A 21,157-nucleotide genomic window follows, 5' to 3' on the forward strand; every position below is an offset into this window, starting at 1 on the left:
AATAACGTTATAGGGTTTATACAAAAAAAAACAAATGAGTATGACGGATGTATATTGCAATGAAACATTGTTAACAGAAGTAAGAAATGGCAAATAAATAATTTATCATAGGTAAAAAAGTACACACGCCAGTCATGTTACACAGACTTTTCGTATGTGTATAACATTTGTAGACCTAAATCTATGTTCTTTCCATTCGACACAAGCTCAACTTTGTTGGCCGTGGTATCCACTTTTAATACTGCAGCGTTGTCCAAAGTAATACATTTGCTGGGATAGTCGCCGATGACTGGGATCTTGCGAGGGCCGAGCACCGGGTCTTCATACCGCCATAACTTCAGACTCGCGATATCTGTAATTAAAAAAACATGTTTTCAATTTTAGACTATTATAAATTAAATTGGCTTTAGTGTTAAATGATCTTTAACTTCTAATTAGATCTTACTGATGGAACTTGGATATGATTTATATAGTATCGCCCTTTGTTTTTTATCATCAATTCATCAGATACTGACATACATAACATAGTTTTTTCAATCTGCAAGTTAAAGTGGCAGTGGGTCGGCCATATAATAATATGCTAAAGAACCGGTGGGGACGTCCTCCAACAGGCTTAACCAACGACGTTAGACAGGTAGCCTGTTGCGTTGAAGAAGGCCGAGGACAGAGTGTTGTAACGTTCCTTGGGAGGGGAATATCATGTCCAGCAGAAGATTACGCGATGATGAGAATACTAACCCTTAACAGCCTTAACCTCCTTCGCAAGCTTCCCCTTAACCTTCTCCACAGTGTCTCCATCAGCCAGCGTCAGCGTGACGGTGAAGAGGCCGCTCAGAGGCGTCGGGTTGTGGATGCTGACCGCCACTCCTGGCTCCGTGTAGAAGCTGACGTGGGGTTGCCCTGGAGAGCAGTCTTCTTTTGTCTTCTCTGGCGCGTCGGGACTGTCCGTGTGTTTCACTTCTATGGAGTCCAGCTGGGGAGAGAAGGGTGGGTTTTAATGACGTGTTTTAATGACTGCAGCAGGCCTAGCACGGGATGCAAGACGCGCACGCCAAGACATGACAAAACTTTTGCGTCGCGCTCACTCACATGGCGCGGCTTCGAGAGCGAGTGCGACGCAAATCTTTTGTCACGTCTCGAGTCCCGTGCTAGGACTGCAGATATCGTGTATCGATTTTAACTTTTAGTTTTTACGGGATAGATTAAATCGGCCCTTTCTTAGGTTTTCGAATACCGGCCTGAATCTGATGAAACAATACAAATTGATTAACCATTTGTGTCAATACGACCTTGGCACTATTGTAAACCATGTTACCATACTGTGTACATTACATAGGCACGCTGTCATGCTAAATAATGAAACGTATGTATTTTTGACACACCTTCCGGCGTTACGGAGATAAATTAAAGCGCGTAACCGATAAGTGTTACATAATTTAATGATAAGGAGCAATGTAAATTGTATTGAGGTCACTATACCCTTGACTTTGCGCGTTCAACTTGAACTTTTATATCAATACAATTTCGGGTCAATCGAATAAACTTATTTGAGAATATTTTCAATTGCTTGTGGGCGGCTAAATCGATATTGATCAATATCGCATTAAAGTGTCTAGGTTTGATTAACGTTTATGGAACTCATATTTTCTTATCTTTAATTTCCAGCACTAGAAGATTACGGACTGTTTATGATCTTAGAAACGTAGCCGGTAGTGGCTGCAAATAGAATATTTTGTCACTTAGAGAGCTTACTGGTGGGTGCACCAGTGGACTATAATAATAAGGAACCACACACAAAAGATCAAAACTATCCAACTCACATCAAGCGTGCTCAGTAAATACGGCGTGTTGTCCCTCAAAATAGCAGCCTCGTCGAACAGCAGGCCGACCGACAGGGCGTCCGCGCCGATCTTGTCCATGTTCTCTCTAGTCGCTTGCACGAAGGGCATGACTCGCTTCATGTACTTCTTCAGGTCAGGTATAGAGTTGAGAGCTGTGGAGATCGCCTTGTTGTCTGGCAGTCCTGTCGGCTGTAAGGAGGAAAGGTGGTATGAATTTGCGAAAGAAATTAAAATAGGTGATGGCCTTATTATCATGTTTTCTCTCAAGACTTCGGATGGAATGGATTAAAATGCTGAATACATATTGGATTATATCACGCTACTTCATTTGATTGCATGGGGCGTATAATAACCTCACTCAGACCCATAAATATGTCGACCCCACCCACAAAATGAGTAAGTCTGCCTGCCTTCCAAAGGTTGCCTGGATGAGAGCTTTTAGCGATAAGGCCGCCTATTGCGTTATATCCGCTGTGTAAATTGTTATTTGTGTTCTGTTTAGTCAATAAAGTAGTAATGCTATTCTAAGTACACATACCCCATTAAGCTGCTTCATTGTAGTCAGAATAATATGCTGCCACTTAGGGTACTCCTTCGCCACCCACAGGATAGCTTTATTCGGCTTCTCAGCGGGTTTCGGGGCTTCCCCCTTCTTGGGCTTCTTGACAGCGGAATGGTTCTTCAGGTAGATGCGGAATGAGTGAGCGGCGTCCATCAGGTAGTTACTTGCTTTTACTGCCACCTCGTCGATCTCGCCCGCCACTGGCCACGTCTCGTGGAGGATGCTTCGCTTCTGGAATGGAGTTTCAGATAGTTACTGTGATAGATTTTCTCTCGAATGAATTACCTAAAAGGTTCCATTCAAGAGATACTTACACCCCCACAGAGAATAGAATAGAATAGATCATATATATTATAGATTAGTGCTAAATTGGAAAGTAGCTTCTAACTCAAAATCACATATCATATACTATATGTTAACACCCCACTTGGTTATTCGTTTTTGGTACAGAGTAGTTAAATATAGTTTTTTAGTATTATAAAACTGCCATGTGTGGTCAGTATATCCGGCGAAATTATTGCCGAATTTGCCAAAATTTTTGTTACTTAGCTAATACGTACAGCAAACATCAAATAAAATAAAAATAGCCAAGTGGGCTTCCAGCAATAGGTACATCAAACAATAAACTCCACATACATTCCCCAGCAGCTCCCACACATGTTCCGCCACGTGCGGGCAGATCGGCGACACGAGCTTGGCCTGCGTCGCGATGTAGCGCACCACCAGCTCCACGTGCATGCCGCCGTCGCTGCACAGCTCTCTGGGGGGTGAGGTGAATACTGGTTTAATTTGAATATAATGTGCTGAATTTATTTACTTCTATAAATAAAGGGATACTAATACTCAATCAAGATAGCTGCATAAGTAGCTATACTCTTTTGTACGTTGTCAAACTACATACTTAACAAGCCGTTATGTTTGAATGAATGAAGTATGTGAGTGATGATGATGTGACAGTTTGTGAGTTTCACATGGTAAAAAAGCGTATAGCTACTTATGCAGCTGACTGTACATCACTAGCCCCCCTCACTAGAATACCCTGTGTGGGTGTATGAGCCACTCATACGATTTTTATTAATGCTAGATTCTTCCGCGGCTATAAAAATTTATGCATGCTAGTTTTAGGTTAGAATAATTAAAATAATTCTAAGACCTATGTACATACGTCTTAGAATTATTACACGTTAATATAATTATTACGTCTTAGACACCAATAACCAAAGTAAAGTCAGTCAGCTAAAACTTTAGAACCAGCTGTACATAAAATAGCCCTCTTGTAAATATAGTGAGCTAATCAAACCGTACAAACCTGTACTTATCGCGCGCGGCCTGCAGCTCAAAGAATCCGGTCCTGAGGGCCTCCTTGAACAGCATCTTGTTGTAGTTGTCGTCCGTCTGGTTGATCTTGAGGTTCATCTCGCTCGTGAACACTTTGTCGTGGAAATTGTGTTCACCTGAAACATTGTTGAGTGATAAGGGGCATGTCTGTGGGATTTAGGAAGAAATAATGAAGAATAATGTCGCGGTACAGCGTTTAAAACTCACTGAAAAATATTATTAGGCAACATCAAACATTTATTAATAGTTTCCGAAACCGACTAGCGTGTATAAAGATACTTATGAATGGAATGGATGTAGAGGAAACAGGCGTGAGTATATGTATGTAATTATTATCCGTACCTGATCTTAAAGAAGCCTTGGTAGCGACAATCTCCTTAACCCACTCGATGAACGTGAACAGCCTCAGGATGCCCGCATCGGCCGTGCTCTCCACAAAGTTGGCGTCTTCCACCGAGTCCCCTGCGTCGGCGAGCGACAGCCGCATGCCGTCGGCGCTGAACTTCGTCACCGACTCCGCCAGAGTCAGGAAGTTACCCTCAGACTTTGACATCTTTGCCGAGTTCAACATCAGATGACCATTAGCGCGAATACTCTTCGGCCATTTGTCCTCTTCATTAGGCCACATGGCTACATGGTTGTATATAAAGAACGTCAAGTGGTTCTGTATCAAGTCCTTGCCAGACACTCGTAGGTCTACTGGATACCAGAACTGGAAGGATTTCTTCATTTGGTCTAGAGATTTCTTGGCGATTTTCGTTGTTTTCGGGAAGGGAGCGTCGTTGAAGAAGATGTAGTTCCACACTTCGTGTGTCATGTCTTCTGGCTTGATATTGAGCTCGTTGCCTTGGTCTGCGCGGTACGTGCCTCCTTGCAGGAAGTGAGCGATCGTGTAGTACGCGTTGTAGATTGTCGAGTCAGATAGAGACTCGATCAGCCATTGTTCGTCCCACGGCAACTTGGTTCCTGTAAAGTTACTTAATTGTTAATACTAGAAAAGATAAGAATGCTACATGGCTGGTAGATGATAGTTATATATGTATGAATACGTACCAAGACCATAAGTTCGTGAGCAAGCATACTCATGCAGCCAGTTTAATGTAGCGACAAAATTCTTGCGGACTTCGTCGTGGTATGTGTTCATCTTCTCTAGCGCTTTCATGACTTGCGCCTTCCACTGCTCATTGCCATAGTCCAAGTACCACTGGTTGCACAGCGCCACCACGCACTCATCCCCAGACCTTGATATGATAGTCTTCTCAGGCTCATAGTAAATCTTGGCCCCATTCTCGTTTACCAGTTTGGTCTGCAGATTCTTCTTCACATCTTGGATCTTCTTGCCCTTAAATTCACCGACTAGTAACACGCCGTCGTAGAAGCCTTTCAGATAAACCATCTCTTTAGCCTGGAGCAGCTTGTCCTTATCATTCTGACTTTGTATCTTTAGTTTATCGTACACGTGAATGGCGGATAGGTTGCCGTACTCAGGGATTTCTAGAATAGGTACAGCCTCAAATGGGAGCACCATCTCATCTGTAATACCATACTTTTCCCTGAAGGCTGGCTTCTTCTGCAGATCAACAAATGCAGCGTAATCGTCTGGTGAGTCAGAGATGACGCTAGTAACGATTCCAGTGCCTTTGTCTTCTTTAATTGTAAGCATTGGGAGAGCGTAAATTTTTGGGTAAACCGTAAGTGGAGACTTCACAGCTGCTCCTAGCAGGTCTTGTCCAACAGCTTCTAGCACCACCTCATACTGTCCATCTTTTTTGGTAAATCCTTGGTAGGACATGTTCCGTGCCGCGCGCCGCGTGCAAATGTAGATGCCGTCGTCAGTTGTTTCGAAAGCAATGTACGTGATATCAGGATGGACCCAGAAGTTGGTCTGCCCATACATTGTTTCAGGTCTTAGTGTAGCCGCAACAAAGTTTACTTTCTTGCCTTCTAGTGACCTAAAAGATTATGATTTTGTTATTTTCTACTAGGATATTCACAGACGGTACTGGAAGGGATAATTGAGAAGTATACTGACTTGAGAACCTTGGGGAAGGGCTTCAGAAGCTCCATCTTGATGAGGGTATACTCCTGGGGCCCGGCGCCCTCGCCCGTGCTGCGGTCGTGGTCCATGCACGGCTGGCTGTCCATCGGAGAGAAGATGGTGTATCTCTTACCATACATGATCTTTTTACGCTCCTTCAGATGGTAAAACTGCCATCTTATGAAGGAATCATAAAATTTGTTGGCATCAGTTGTGATGAACTTTCTTCTCCAATCTACCTGTTGGGAGTTGAATCACATTAATTTAAAAGATAACAATGGATGTTATAACGTGTGAGAAGGTTATCAATAACAGACTAAGGTATACAAGCACTTATATGACCTGAATACTTACATGTATGCCAATTCTTTTCAAATCCTCAACAGCCCTCGGTGGGAAGTAGTCAAGCCAGTAGTAGGCATCAGCAAACTCCTTGATCTCTTCCTCGGGCACCCCAATACTGCGCATGATCTGCCACTGGTACTTGGCTGCGCCTGCCTTCGCTACTGCTTTGCTTTTCTTCCCTTTGCTCTTATCTTTAGGGACAATATCTCCTTTTTCTTCAACGACAGTCTCTTCTTCTTCGGGAAACACTGGAGGACAACCGTAGAGTGACATCTCCCGCTTCAACTTGTCCGCACAGGCCTTGATGGGCATTCCTGTGCAGTGGAAGCCAAAAGGAAACAGCACCATCTTCCCCTTCAGCCTGTGGTACCTGGTAGCAAACTAAGTAAACATATCTGTTAGTAATGTCTAGGCAAGTGTAAGACATCATACTAATATTATAAAGGCTAATAATAATATAAAAAGTTTGCTGAACCGAATTTAATGAAATTTGGTATGGAGTTAGCTGACACCCTGGATTAACACAAAGGTTACTATTTATCGCGGAATGCACACGTGAAAACTCTTTAAGGTGTAGTGAAGCTCGTGGGAACAGCAATTAATACTATAAATTAGCTTAGTGCTAATAATAATACTTACTTCACATTTTGAGAGTGAGAAAGTGTGGCCGAGGTGCAGGCGTCCATTCATGTATGGATACGGGAATGTACACATAAACTTCTCGTGAGGTTTCCCATCATTCGGAGCTTCCACTTCAAATATCTTCTCTTTTTCCCATCTCTCCTGGACCTTTCTCTCAATTTCTTGAAGATATTCAACTTTGAAGGTTCCCTTTCGATCTAGAGCAGCCTGTTGTGGTAGAAACATCAAGGTCAATTGTAGTATCAATAAAAATATACTTATTTATGAATGAACAAATGTATGCAATAGTAATGATTTACAAGACAGATGTGGAAGTAAATTTGTTGGAGAGGCAGTTATTATTTCAATGTTACGAATCCTTTGAAGTATACATATATACAAAAAACATATAACTTTTCCATTATAATTTACTATGCTATTTATTGCATCAGCCCAAAAACTTCCAGGTATTTCAAAAACAAATATTTAAACAAACTTAGAATAATTGACTTCACTGGAATGAGTCAACCTTGGTCTCTAAATCACCCAGAGATACCTAATAATTAATAAAAATATTACAAATTATTGATAGTAACATAACCTCTAAAAACTTATCAAATATGTTATTGGTTGCATAAAAATTTAAATTAAATTTGTTTAAAATATAAACAGAAACCTACCATTTTATCTTTTCACACAGCAGCACAGCGGTGACGAGATCAATTTCTATAATTTTAAGATAAAATTAAAATATAACAACACATTTCACCGCACACGTCGGCAATCCGTCAACGTCAACTGTCAGTCGTAGTAGTCGTCAGCGTCAACGCCAAATGTCATTAATACGTCAATAATTACAAAGTGACACAGACAGTATCCGTCGAAGCGGTCAGTAAGCAAGTAAGTGCAAAAAGCTGGCTGGGCTGAGCTTTGATAATGGACTATGTACATCATCATCATCATCATCATGAGCCTATGTCAACCCACTGCAGGGTATAGCAAGTCCCACGGTCCTGTGCTAGTGTGCTACACAGTTACACACATCTAGTTTGGTCCTGTTACTCTCCTAATGTCAACGGACCAATGCAACGGGTCGGCGGTCTACCTTCTGATCGGACATGGACTATGTACAACTGACCTCTAAATTTGTATTATGTAGAGGTCAGTGAATGTGCAGAAGTCCATGTCACTTGCCAACTCATTGTCCGATCGTCAGTCGCGGAAAACTTTTTCAGTAATCTGTGAATTTAAAAAAAGAGGAAGTGGCGGCAACTCAACTGTCACAGTCACTGTCTGACTGTCACTTTCGTTTCGGTTTTTCGTTTCGGGTTTGCCGGCGAACAAAACGAAGTCAAAAAAAACAACGGTGTTCTTCTGTTCTGCCGTTTAAACTCATTTCATATACTTTCTGTTGTTACTAAAATATACGTACACGTAAATATGGCACCGCGTACTGCAAAATCAAAGGTATGTGCCTAATATTACAAGTCCGTGCATAATGAATTTTGTATTTCAAATAACTTGTCTTTGTTAACGGCATCCATACGATAGCAACAATGGGTTTGATCTCTATCAGTATTTCTATGAATACTGCAAATACAGTAAAGTATAATTGATTGGTACCAGGTCAAAATACTTCCTGCCTGTATTATGAATTCATGTAGAGTATGGGACCAAGGTTATTGTGATACGCTGACGCTCGGCTGGCAGTGGCGACTAGGGTAGGCATATCTCAAGGTGTTCAACCAGCCACGAACCAGGCACACTTATTAACAGGGCCATTTTCAGTTATGACAATGTGGTCAACTGCCTTGGGTTCTCTTCCACTCACTTCTCTATAGTACAGTACCTATTCTCTATGTAATTTGTCATTTTGAAAGCATTAAAATCATACCTTTCTGAATTATTGTCAGTATTATGGTATGGTGACAACATTATGGTACTTGATTGATTTCAGAAAACTACTGAAGCAAAAGTAGTAGAAGACATAACTGAGAGCAATGGCCATTCAGAGGAGATTACAACTAATGGAAAAGCTAAAAAAGTAAAAAAAGATGTCCCAGAAAAAATAGCTCAGCCTAAAAGTGGGCGAGGAAAGAAAGCTACAAAAGTTGAGGAGACAGAGGAAGCAGAAGATATTGATGTCCCTGAAGAGAAGCCAAAGCCAGCAGCTAAGGGAAGAGCACGAAAAGCACAGCCTAAGAAAGAAACAGATCAAAAGAATGGTGATGCTGAAGATGAAGTTATAGATCTACCAGTAACCAAGGGCAGAAAAAAGGCTGCTCCTAAAGTTGTGGAAGAAAATGTTCCAGAAATTGATACAAATAATGGAGGCGAGGAGAATAATGTACCTACAACTTTTACTAAAGGACGAAAGAAAGCTGCCCCTAAGAAAATAGATGAAAAGGTTCCAGAAATTGAAACAAATAATGTAGATGAGGAGAATGATGTACCTGCAACTCTTACTAAAGGACGGAAGAAAGCTGCCCCAAAGGTAATAAAAGAAAAGGTTCCAGTTGTAGAAACTAATAATGTTGATGAAGAGAATGATGTATCTGAAGAAATGCCTGCAGAGGAAAAAGTAGAGAAACCAAAAAAAGGAGCAAAGGGTAAAAAAAAGCCAACCAAGAAAGCTCAGACTATATCTGAAAAGGAAGATGAGGATGATGCAGAGAAAGAAGAACCAGCTTCAAAGAAGAAAAAGTCTGCAAAGAAAGAAGAAAATGGACAAGGTAGTGTTTCTTATTGTATGTCTTTTAAGTATATATCTTGAATTAATTTATAAATAGAATAAGAAATTTAGTTGTCTTTTTGACAAACCTTCATACTTAAATAATATTTTTTATTTATTTGTTTACTTCTACTACTTATATATTATCTTACAGGATAAATCTAACACAATAATAAATTTACAGGAGATGCAGAAGTTGAAGAAGAAGTAACAGAAGAGCCAGTAAAACCAAAGGCAGCTAAAGGTAAAAGAGGCCCAAAGAAGACAGCAGAGGCTCCAGCCATGCCCGAGGACGAGGCCGAAGACACTGGAGAACCAACAACCAAGCGTCGGCGCAAAGTAGCTGAGGAAAAGGGTAATTAAAGCTAGAAATAAGGATGATCTCATCATGACTGTTATTATGATTATTAATGTTCATTTGTTGCATTTATTTCTTTTTAATAAAAGGTTTTCAAATTATGTATGGTGTATGCTTTTATTTAATCATTCCTTTGCTTGGGTATTTTGTATTTTTTAGTACAATTAATTAGTAGAGGTGCTAAAATTTTGTTATAACGGGTATTTAAGATAACAAGCTAATTTTCATATTCAAAGAATCGTGCATGGAACCAGTTATTATATGGCAAGTTTAAGTTATTTAAATGAGCTGCATATTTTATTAACTAATGTGCCTTTTCATTACACGTAAATTTAATTTGCAGCACCTGTTGAAGACAGCAAAAGTAAAGCACCTTTGAAAAACAAAGCATCTACTAACTATGACGAATTAGATTTCACAAACGTCTCCAAAAACTCGAAAGGCAAAGAATGGAATTTTAAAATAGCCAGTTGGAATGTGGATGGAATTAGAGCATGGATGACTAAAGGGGGCTTGGACTACGTTAAATATGAAAAGCCGGACATTCTGTGTATGCAAGAGGTGAAATGTTCCAAGGAGAAACTGCCAGCTGAGGTGGAGAATCTACCAGGATATCACGCCTACTGGCTTTGTAGTGATAAAGATGGATACGCTGGGGTAGGTATCTACACCACGAAGTTAGCGATGAATGTCCAGTACGGTCTGCAAAACAAGGAATTAGACAGTGAAGGGCGTATCATCACAGCCGAGTATGAGGAGTTCTATCTCATCTGCACCTACGTGCCCAACGCCGGCCGAGGTCTAGTCACATTACCTAAAAGACTGCAATGGAATGAGGAATTCCGAAACCACGTTAACCCTTAATCAAATATAGGGAAATTATTTCCCACTTGCTCTGAATCGAAAAAAATATTTTTATTTTTTTACTGGTTACTCTGATCAATATCAACATTAGAAACAAAATAATCTTGATTAAGTTTTAAATTTTATTAATGCCAACACTTTTAAAAAAACCGCAAGCTGTCATCGTACGTCAAAGTCAAAATCACGATTTCAATTTTTCTGTGTCAAAAACCGGTTCTCGTGACGATATTTCAAAATTTTTGGAGAAAAAAATCTGCTAAGTACCTAACCACAATACTATTGTAAACTTAACTTGTTTTACAAATGGATTTTATGGTGATTGGCACGGTAAAACTGGTGTTTCTTGCTTTTTCGTAGGTTCAAATAAGTGGGAAATTATTTCCCACTGTTTGTTCCTGCATTAAAAATATAGTAAATTTATCTATACATAAAATATAATGTTACTTTATTGAACGAACTAATATGTATGGTTTTTGATAAGTATAAGCAGTTTATTACTCCAGATTCTTCTTATTTATTTGCAGCATTTTGAAACAATTATTAAAAAGAAACGTAATATCGCTTACTACGAAGAATTTAGAAGAGACTGTCGAAAACATAGCTGACATTTCTGATTTATCAGACACAGATTCGGAAGACGACTCATGCTATGTCAACAGTATTAATTCTCTTTCCGATAGTTACCTCAAACAACTTAACGACTGCATATTTCCTTATTAAAATATTGTTCTTAATACTATTGTATCATTTTATAGTTTTTTTTCTAAAACAAAAAAATATTTATAAAAAAACAAGCAAAGTAGCGGCAACTAGCTTGTATAGAAACTGTAGTAAATATTAATTAAAATTTGTGATCTGTACCGGATAGTGGGAAATAGTTTCCCACTTGATATTATTTTGCTTAGCAATCACGAATAGTGGGAAATTATTTCCCATAGCAAAACCCCCCTTTCCCCCCACTAAAAAAAATTTAAAACATTTTTTTCGTAATCTACGGACCCAACTTACCTAAAAACAATACATGGTTTACACTTTTATCAAAAAAAATCCTCCATTTGATTAAGGGTTAAAGAATTGGACAAGAAAAAACCTGTGATAATATGTGGCGATATGAATGTGGCACACGAAGAAATAGGTGAGACTGACTTTTTTAATTTAAACTTATACCAACTTAGATTTTTTTGTTGCTTAGAGGGTGATGAGTATTATTATTATTCTCTGGTTCAACTGTTGTGGAAGCGTGTGAACGTGTCTTCCGCCTATTATGATGAGTATTTATAAACGAGGGGTGACTCGACATCTCGGAATATGCTTTGAGATATTGTACCTATTGTGATATACATTTACCATTAACTTATTATTATTACTTCCAGATTTAGCGAATCCCAAGACTAATAAAAAAAACGCGGGATTCACGGAGGAGGAGCGAGCCGGCATGACTGAGCTGCTAGGGGACGGGTTCGTCGACACCTACAGGAACTTGAACCCCGACAAGACGGGAGCTTACACTTTCTGGACTTACATGAAGAACAGCAGATCTAAAAATGTTGGATGGTAATATACTTAAATAATTTTCTTACGCGTCATGGGCATGAGTACAGGCATATACTTTCTAATATAACTTAGGTATGTAGGTACTCATATTATTTAGATAGGTAGGTAAGTACATTGTAGAGCTTTAGAATAATTTTACTTTGCAAGGTTGATGTACAAATCCATTAAATACATGCAATACTGAGCATAGTGAGTGAAAAGGCAGCCGTATCGACATCCCATTACGATTCGTAGAAGATCATAATTATATAAACCGAACATTTAGGGACCTTAATCAATTCTTGAGCAGTGTAATAGTAGTCTAAGTTCATGATATATTTGTTTCAGGCGACTAGACTACTTCATAGTGTCCGAGAGACTAATCCCCTCAATCTGCGACAGTGTCATCAGAAGCGAAGTGTTCGGGAGCGACCACTGCCCAATATCCTTGTTCCTACACCTGACCAGTGCTGAGAAGCCAAAAGATGAACAGTAAAGTTATTCAGTAGGGAAACTGAATACAGAATCATCACAATTTTTTATATCATCTTTATAATTTGTGATTAATATTGTTTTTTTGAAATAAAAATGTTACTTACAATGATTAAATTTTATTCAACTTTACAGATAAAAAAAATAATTTAGGTACAAAAAACTTCATGCATGATGTTGGTAGTTAGTTTTCCATAATAGACATGTTTGCCCCTTTGCGTCGGTACTTCAGGTGTGCCTGTAAATAAAATAATAAAAACATCTGTAGGTAACAATTCAGATATTAAATCAAATAACAGTTCATAGCAGTCAGGTACAATAAATCAAACCTGTATTATTTTGCTGAAAGCATCCCTCTTCAGTAACGAATACGTGGAGACCAAACTACTAAGGGCACTAGGTTCCAACTCAGGAAGGCCAGAACAGAACAAATTTATTCCGATTTCTAAACCAGTTCCGAAGTCGCACTCATCCACTGCTATGCTGGCGTAAGTTATAACAGGCTGAAGCTCTGATAGTATTTTATCCTTTTCTGACTGGGAAGTTGCAGACTCCAGTTTTGCAAACATTGACTTAATTTTTCCTGTAAATTAAAAACTCAACTAAGTATAGTCCTGGAGCACCTGATGGTGTGTCCTGGATGTCCCAACACCTGCACCCGGGAAGACCTCCTCAAGGCCAACCAGAGGGGTATCGACGTGGCGGTCCACTGGGCCGCAGAAGTGTGACAGTTGCCATTGACACGACCGAAGAAGTCGTAAAAATATGGCTGAGTCATATGTTATTAGGTAAATAATGCAAATGGATCATATCATTATTATCTGAACTACAACTATCTTACCATCAGTTTCAACTAGTTTCCGGTACCCTATTTGTGTCTTCTTGTTATATGGTACCACAATGCCGGCACCATGTAAGGTTTTTGTTACTATCTTTGGTTGTCTGTTTTTCATTGTGAACTCCTCTAAAGAGTAGTTGCTAGTCTTTGCCCATTTCGCTACCTTGTCCATCATCTTTTGGCAAGCCATGGCCGTGAATGGAGACTTCTTCTTCTCTGTCTGTAGATGTAAGCTGGAGAAATTACATAAATAATTATAAAACAAATATAAGTTAGTTTTTGCCCTTGAGAATTTAGTTAGGTACACATACTGAAATGGAAAGGTTTAGTTTTAGTATATTTATTTATTTATTTATGGGAAAATCACAGCAGTAAACCTTAAATAACACAATTCTTAATTACTAAATACAACATTTGATTTACTCCCTTAATGCTTTCCTCAAAGAATTAATTACAATAATTAGATAATTGGCAGCACTCATAGTTCATAATAAATATTATAAAATAATCATATATTTACGATACATTGTTTACAGAATAATACAATTGAAATTAAATAAATTAAATTAAATTACCTATCTACACAATTACACATGCTACTTTACATGCACATGCAGTACCTAACTAACAGTCACACTATCATACCTACCTATTAAGTGGATTTAATCAAATAGTAATAATAGTAATAATATAAATAACAATTTTAATCATTTAGTTCATCATTTAAAATTTGTATCACTTCCTTTTTAAATTTCATTTTATTGCAATTAAATATGTCTGTTGGCAGGAGTTGCTTATGTAAGGTAAGTATAGGTATATTATGTTCTATAGAATAGTAATAATAACTTACTAAACTGCACCAAATATGTTTTTTGCTATTGGAGTAATGTGGCAATCCTTAGCACTGTCATTGCTTGCCACAAATACTGGCAATTCATCTGGAGCATCTCTGAAGTACCCAATGTGAAATTGACTTGCATTTTTACTCTTCAATATGGCCTGTAGAATTAATTAACATTAGCAAGTACAGATAAAACAATAGAATGTAAGTATTAAATTTATAGTTTTATATATCAGTTCGTGTAAAATCCAAATCACAAATACCAACATTGAAACGCCACTGGCCATGCAATCTAAACTAAATACTGAATTAGCTTTCAAACAAACCTGAAACTCTGGAGGATCAAAAAAGAATCTCCAATGAATCAAATACAAATCAGGATCCACTATGGGCAGCTTCCCGAGTAATAAGTCAAATGGACCAATGAGTTGCAAGTTCACTGTCGATAGTAATGTTTCAAATGAGTTCTCTGATTGAAGACATTCAAAGAATTTATAGAAGTCGCCTGGCATATCGACCAGGAATAGTTTTCTCATCAGATTTTCATCGCAATTATTGTGGTATGTTAAGTTATCCGGTAATTTGATGAGGTTATGTTGATGGGTAGATGAGAGCGCATCTCTGGGGCTTGCAGTCGCTGAAGCGGTGTCACTTGGCTCCACGGTATCTCCCGAGACCTCAGTTTGGCTAGTAGCAGCCTCTTCATTATCGTTCGCCACAATTTTAGGCCGTTTAACCGTGTGTCCTTCAATTTCAACTTTATGTCGTTTAGTTTTGTGAGGAGGGTGTTTAAATTTAGATAAGTGATCCGAATTCTTTTGATAACAGTTTACACCATATTTACAAATAGGTCTAGGGTCTTTTACGTAATATTTCCATTCGGTAGACATAATTATTAATTTATACAAATAAAATAATTTTCCCGCCTTGCTTAATTTTTGTTTGTTTTCTTTTGCTAAATGTCATAATAACATTGACATGACAGATGACAGCTACTGCTGACACGGCCGGGCTTGTCGGACGTTTTGGTCGGACGTCGGACGGACTGATAAAGGTAAGTACACACCTACTACACACTATCCCACACCAAAATCGTACAAATAGCCCGGAGGCCTCTGAGTCCTCCGACTTTGAGACTTGATTGACAGTTGAATCAAGTTCGTTTTCCATTGAAAACCAATAAATGACAAATACATACGTTCTATCGGAGCAGTATCCTCGAATCCATAATCTACACACTAAGGGCCTTACCACAAAAACTTACAGTATTTAACAAGTGTTCAGCGCTGTTAAACGCCTACAAAATATGACAAATTTCGTTTTAAATACTTGTTAAACAGTGTTTTAAGTTTTTTGTGGTAGTACAGTATATTTTTTAATAAATAAGTGTGTCTAATGTTGCCATGTAGAGCATGAATTAAGATTTTTGTTAGCAAAGGTATTTTTTTTATACCAATAAATAAAAGTTTCGTTAGTTAAAATATTCCATTGAATATATATTTAATAAAACTCTTTAATTTTATCATAAATAAACTTATTTCATAAAGTTCAAAGAATTGCTTATTATTATACGTTTCAGAACGCATTTCTACTGAAAGCTTGATTGTTTCACGACGAGTTTTCAGTTTCAGGTTTTTATTTCACTTCAGTTTCATTTTCAAGGATTTTGTCAGTGTCATTCTCAAACAGGCGAGGTTGCTTCCAATCGAAAAATGTTTTTGGGTTTTAAGTGCAGTGAAATGGCAATTTGAAATGTTTTTATCATTAAACAAATCAGTGAACACTAGTTTAATGTCGTGTTTATTGATTTTAACTCATTAATTTGTTTCTATACAAATGAAAATTTGAAGTGGCTACAGTTTTCAGGGATTCTTAGAATAAGCTAAAGCTTTTTGCCTTTCTACATTATTTAAATGTTATCAATGATTGGGGGCTTAAATTCATATAATTTATTGAGGACATGTACCTTATAAACCATTTCCATTCGTGCTTTTCATCGTTTTCAAAAGATTACGGACCACGCTTCTCTGGTAAGTAATAAATACTTAAATATTTTTATTGTGTTACGTTCAGACCTACCTTGATATACAGGATGGATTATTTTGATGAGTTAGTAAAGTAGCTGCATAGTTAATAATATTTTATTACGTTTAATATTTTATACCTATAAAAAAACTTAGAACGTATGAATAAAAAAAATCTTTAGCTTGCAGAGAAACTTGACCCCTCTTCTTAGAGAGGCATTGCTACTGAGAGAGGGGGGAGCTTTTCGTGCAGGCCAGATACATCTAAAAGGCATGCTTTTGGAAATATTCTAAACTTGATAATAATAATAATGTATTAAAGTTCCCATAGTGTAGGTACGAGACATCTACACATATAATTTTTTTATGTTTAGATTTGACTGCCTCAATACCTAAGTCACTGACCTGAAGGTAGATCGGCAGCTAGGTAAGGTGACCATTTTTGGCAGATAAATTACATGAGTTTGCAGCAGACGTTCGTCACATCTTATCATATTCAAGTTATGTTTTTTCGACTGTTATAGGTATTCGCAGTGGTAGCCGCCAATTAAGTTTTAGGTATAGAAATAGGTAGGACCAAAGTTGAAACTGAAACCAATCAGTAAAGTTGCGGCACTTTGTGTGCATCTTCGTCATGTCGTCCGCCGCCAATTTGCATTTTTAGTTAATCATTCGACTTTTTAGCGTACTGTCGGTGACAAACTAAGCTTCTATAGGATTTTATTATAACTTGGCCAAAGGATTAGCCAGTCTGATTACTATTTATGTTGTCTACCTATTAGATAAAGTTATTATGTTGTTTTTTAATAGTTAAATAGAGTTTCCATAAAAAATGCCTATCTCCAGTACTTTCATATGCCATTGCCGTGCCGTGGGTATAGTTATTACCATTGACATATAGTGTTAGTACAGTATTGTTGTTCCTTATTATTAGCGCAAGCGAAGCGTAAGCGTCCAAAATACGGTCCAATTTACCTGCGCTTCGATTCCATGCTTACCGTTAAATACCGTATGGCGGCTACACTGAAAAAGCTATATTTAGTTTCATTGTGTGTTGTGCACGTTATTATGATTAAGCTCCGTAGGATTCAGAGTTCATTATTACTCTTTATGTATAAATAATTGTTTTGTATAATTAAATCTGCTTTTTCGTAATAAAAACCCTTCGCGCATCACTTGACCTTGGTATAATAATTTATGGCATTCGTTCTGGAAATGTTTTGCAGATTCATTCATCTCTCATCTCACAATGTTTGTTCGTGAAATATGCCAAATTATTTATATTATTACGTTATCTTTGTAGTAAGTAGGTAATAATTAATTAAGTACTTACTTATTTTAATTCGGCTGGAAATAAAAAGATGCAGCCGTAGAACGACACAACGTGGTGGTGGGCGGTAGGCCGGGTACTTAACTACCTACATACCTATTAATCTGAGCTGAAGTTTTTGTAAATTATACGAGTATAATAAGCACTTTAATAAGTAGAAACCTACCATACACTGTTACATTAAGCTACATACTCACCACTAGGTGCCTAACTACCTACTTCGGATTATTTTTTATACAGGTTGGAAAACTATGGGGAGAAGGTACCTACAGTGAACTTATTCAGTTTGACTGAATGATACTTAACTAAGTACCTTTTTTATGAAGCAGGAAAATGACCAGTAATCTAAACATATTTGTTTGTATTATTTTCACGGACGTTAATTGCCTAAATGGATCAAAAGCCTCAATCTGTCGCACTCGGTCGCACTTAAAATATTTAATATTTAACATGTACGATTGTACGTAGCCTGCACAGAAACCTGACTCCTATTGGAGTGATATTAAGAGTAATATCATATTACCTAACTAATTATTATTGCAGCATGGTGTTGGTTAAGAGTTGGTTGGTGGTGGAGAAATAGAAATAAACATCCTTAAAGTTTTGTTTAATTCCAATTTGATATGATAATAGCCTGCATTTCATCCAATCTCCTAGGTAGGTACGTCTCCTTTAAATAACTAAAATTTCAATAAATGCGGTTCTTTTATTTATAGTTAAGTAGTGTATACCTATAAGGCACTGTTTTATTTTTGTAATCTGTACCGTACGATAAGTTGAAAGCAAATGGGCATTAGACTGCGTCCTAGATACGTCGGGCCTGCGCGGCAAACGCCAAAACGGAAGTCGACTACAGACAACATTGTGCTGTTCGATCCTAACATACCTACCTACTGGTAACGGAAAATGTTAAAATCATTGTGCATTCCAATGAACATGAGCCATCATCCCCATTATAAGCACTTACATTTTATCTACCTTTATCATTAGATACACAAGCTTTGATAACGTCACATGGATAAGCCTAGGAGGAATTTGTGGTAATATTCCCGTAACATTAAACCTATATCGTTGTCCTCAGGCGATGAACACTTGATTGCGCAATGGAGCAGCGAGATGGATGGCGCGGCGCAGCAGAGTCTGGTTTGGGCACGTCCGAGAATGCGACCGACCCAACGGCCGAGGAACGCGACCGCGTCCGCATCGAATTCTACGCCACCTACGATGTCATGACCGGTGTGCGAATAGCCGCTACACTTGGTGGCTTCTTCGCCTTAATGGTCTTTTTGGTCGTTTACAAAAGTCGAAGCAAATCTGTTAAAGCTCTAAATGACCCCAAACTAGTAGAACTAGCGGAGGCGGTGGTAGCCGAAGAAGAAGCGGTGGAGGAAGAAAGACAGCTCACGGCAGCTTTAGAAGACGCTATTGCTGAGCGGGCCCGTTCACGACCATCGCTAGGTGAAGTTCCCCCGTGGCCACGCACAGCACGCTTCGCGTCATACGGTGGAGGGTATGGCAGTCTCCTAGCACCTTCCCGACGTCTGTCAACGCTCAGGGGTGACTCCTTGCCAGCATCGGCGTTGAGGTTTGCTGAGAGGCGAGCGTCAGGTGGGATGAGAGACCGTCGCCTGAGTTCCGCCACCTGTTCTAGCTCTGGAAGTTCGTATTTAGAACGACGTGCTTCTTCAGTAGTATGCGCACTACCAGAGCGTCGACTGTCACCATGCCCGAGTGAGCGTTTAGCACCTTTAGCATCAGTAGGGAGTGTTGGACCATCGTTTGCAGTAGAATGTGAACTTGTATCTATGGGTGCAGACTCTGTGTTCGCCGAAGATGAGGTAGACTCCACAGACGATGAAGTGGAACAGTTCTCAACTGATAGTGGTGGTGGTGCAGAATGTGCAGCCGCTGCTGATTCCACTGAGTTGACAAGTCGACCAAGAACACTGCCACCAAGAATCGAAAACTCCTCGCACTCGCGAGAAACATTGTTCTAGTCGACCGTTGATTGAATTTCCGGTCAGTGTTAACGATTTTATTGGCCACGTTAAAATATCGGTATTCTAAACCAAAAGGTAGTTTTTAAAGTACACACACTGCGCAGGTTTGATTAGGTTAGGTAGGTACCTAAACCAACTGTAGTATTTTAAGTATTATGGAAAAGAGTACTAATAAGGTAGGTACTAATTGTGTTGGTAGTAAGTTTGTGCCAATACTTACTTGTGAGACTATTCTTATTTAGTAACATATCATAAAAATACGATCTAAGAACATAGTTAAGTATATCCTTCTATTTGGATATGTCTTCAAATGACCTACAATTGATTAAAAGGGTATGCAAAGTGTAAATCTTCTAAGACATAACAAGTGCATAATTATATAGATACGTAAAAGAAAAAAAAAACTGAAAATTTTATAGGGATGAAAAACTAAGTCCCTGATATACCTACTTACCGAAATTAAAGGTAGGATTTTAGTTGCCGTTATCGATAGAAAATTTGGAAGCACGACAGTGCTTAAGTCGAACTTTGATGCGACTGGTTTAAAATTACGATATTTTAACAGGGTCAAAAATAGTGTGTTGTACATATAGGTACTTGTAATTTTGTTTTTGTTAATGATTAATGTTTTTCAATGTTAATATTTTGAGACCACCTAGAATCAGGAGATAAGCAAAGTTTGAATCTTCTAATGTTTCTCTACATGAGGCTATTTGGTTATTATCTGTAATAATCACCACTTAGTGTTCTATATAAGTACTTACCAACAAGGTACTGACCTACCGAATTAGTCATTTATAGGCACTTTTAATTACCTACCTACTTGTTTAATAATAAATAAAAATAGCCAAGTTAGTTTTCGAAGAATTTTAAATCTCTTACAACGCCAATCTATTTACACGATTCTCAGACTATATACGACATTCAGGCTCTAACTTCTTATTTCTGGAATAGTACCTAATGGTTGCAGTAACCTACTGTATGTATGTAGATAATATATACTAGGGTAGTTGTCAATTCATATGGAGCAGTGTTGATTGTTTTAATGGGTGGAAGGGCACAGAAGACCAATTCGTCCTTTGAACAATAATTATCGCTCTCTGCGGCCTAAAATGTTGCTGTTGCGTATAGCGAGTCACTTAAACTGCCAAGCACTGCTGTTCTTGTTCAGAGTTGCGAACACAAGAATTTTATTGATTCCTGTGTTCCTAAATACCGCCTCACGGTGTTTTGTGAATTGCAGTAGTTTGACCACTCGTAAGTCGTTTTTATTACAATTTAGATTTACGTGTTAGTTTATTGTAACTGTTCGTTGCTCGAATTAAAAAGAGCTCCTGGTAGCCTGTAAAATGTTGAAATGTATGTAAAAAATTGTAAATACAAACGCATCGTAATTCGTCG

General features: G+C 38.3%; 4 protein-coding genes across 4 annotated transcripts; 2 read left to right on the top strand and 2 right to left on the bottom strand.

Annotated features, from left to right (window-relative positions):
• Nucleotides 1-35: 35 nt before the first annotated feature.
• On the bottom strand, nucleotides 36-7,567 carry LOC105387587 (leucine--tRNA ligase, cytoplasmic). Its single transcript, XM_038112016.2, has 12 exons — nucleotides 7,426-7,567; nucleotides 6,764-6,973; nucleotides 6,134-6,505; nucleotides 5,774-6,018; nucleotides 4,795-5,693; nucleotides 4,084-4,707; nucleotides 3,713-3,857; nucleotides 3,040-3,163; nucleotides 2,380-2,634; nucleotides 1,821-2,030; nucleotides 739-973; nucleotides 36-352 (listed from the first exon to the last, which is right to left on the bottom strand). The coding sequence occupies exons 1-12, from the start codon at nucleotides 7,426-7,428 to the stop codon at nucleotides 138-140; spliced, it is 3,537 nt and encodes a 1,178-aa protein (XP_037967944.2). The 5' UTR covers nucleotides 7,429-7,567; the 3' UTR covers nucleotides 36-137.
• Nucleotides 7,568-8,032: 465 nt separating this feature from the next.
• On the top strand, nucleotides 8,033-12,833 carry LOC105387586 (DNA-(apurinic or apyrimidinic site) endonuclease). Its single transcript, XM_011558333.3, has 7 exons — nucleotides 8,033-8,212; nucleotides 8,703-9,477; nucleotides 9,661-9,831; nucleotides 10,178-10,686; nucleotides 11,764-11,833; nucleotides 12,072-12,252; nucleotides 12,580-12,833. Exons 1-7 carry the CDS (start codon nucleotides 8,186-8,188, stop codon nucleotides 12,725-12,727), a joined length of 1,881 nt encoding a protein of 626 aa, XP_011556635.3. The 5' UTR covers nucleotides 8,033-8,185; the 3' UTR covers nucleotides 12,728-12,833.
• Nucleotides 12,827-15,371, bottom strand: LOC105387585 (histone PARylation factor 1). The gene is made up of 5 exons (XM_011558332.3): nucleotides 14,729-15,371; nucleotides 14,412-14,560; nucleotides 13,565-13,794; nucleotides 13,053-13,306; nucleotides 12,827-12,961 (listed from the first exon to the last, which is right to left on the bottom strand). The coding sequence occupies exons 1-5, from the start codon at nucleotides 15,290-15,292 to the stop codon at nucleotides 12,908-12,910; spliced, it is 1,251 nt and encodes a 416-aa protein (XP_011556634.3). The 5' UTR covers nucleotides 15,293-15,371; the 3' UTR covers nucleotides 12,827-12,907.
• A 651-nt stretch (nucleotides 15,372-16,022) lies between these two features.
• LOC105387584 lies at nucleotides 16,023-21,150 on the top strand. The gene is made up of 2 exons (XM_011558331.3): nucleotides 16,023-16,432; nucleotides 18,838-21,150. Exon 2 carries the CDS (start codon nucleotides 18,860-18,862, stop codon nucleotides 19,751-19,753), a length of 894 nt encoding a protein of 297 aa, XP_011556633.1. The 5' UTR covers nucleotides 16,023-16,432; nucleotides 18,838-18,859; the 3' UTR covers nucleotides 19,754-21,150.
• The last annotated feature ends 7 nt before the right edge of the window (nucleotides 21,151-21,157 follow it).

This window comes from Plutella xylostella, chromosome 13, assembly GCF_932276165.1.
Source record: "Plutella xylostella chromosome 13, ilPluXylo3.1, whole genome shotgun sequence".
Classification (NCBI taxonomy): domain Eukaryota; kingdom Metazoa; phylum Arthropoda; class Insecta; order Lepidoptera; family Plutellidae; genus Plutella; species Plutella xylostella.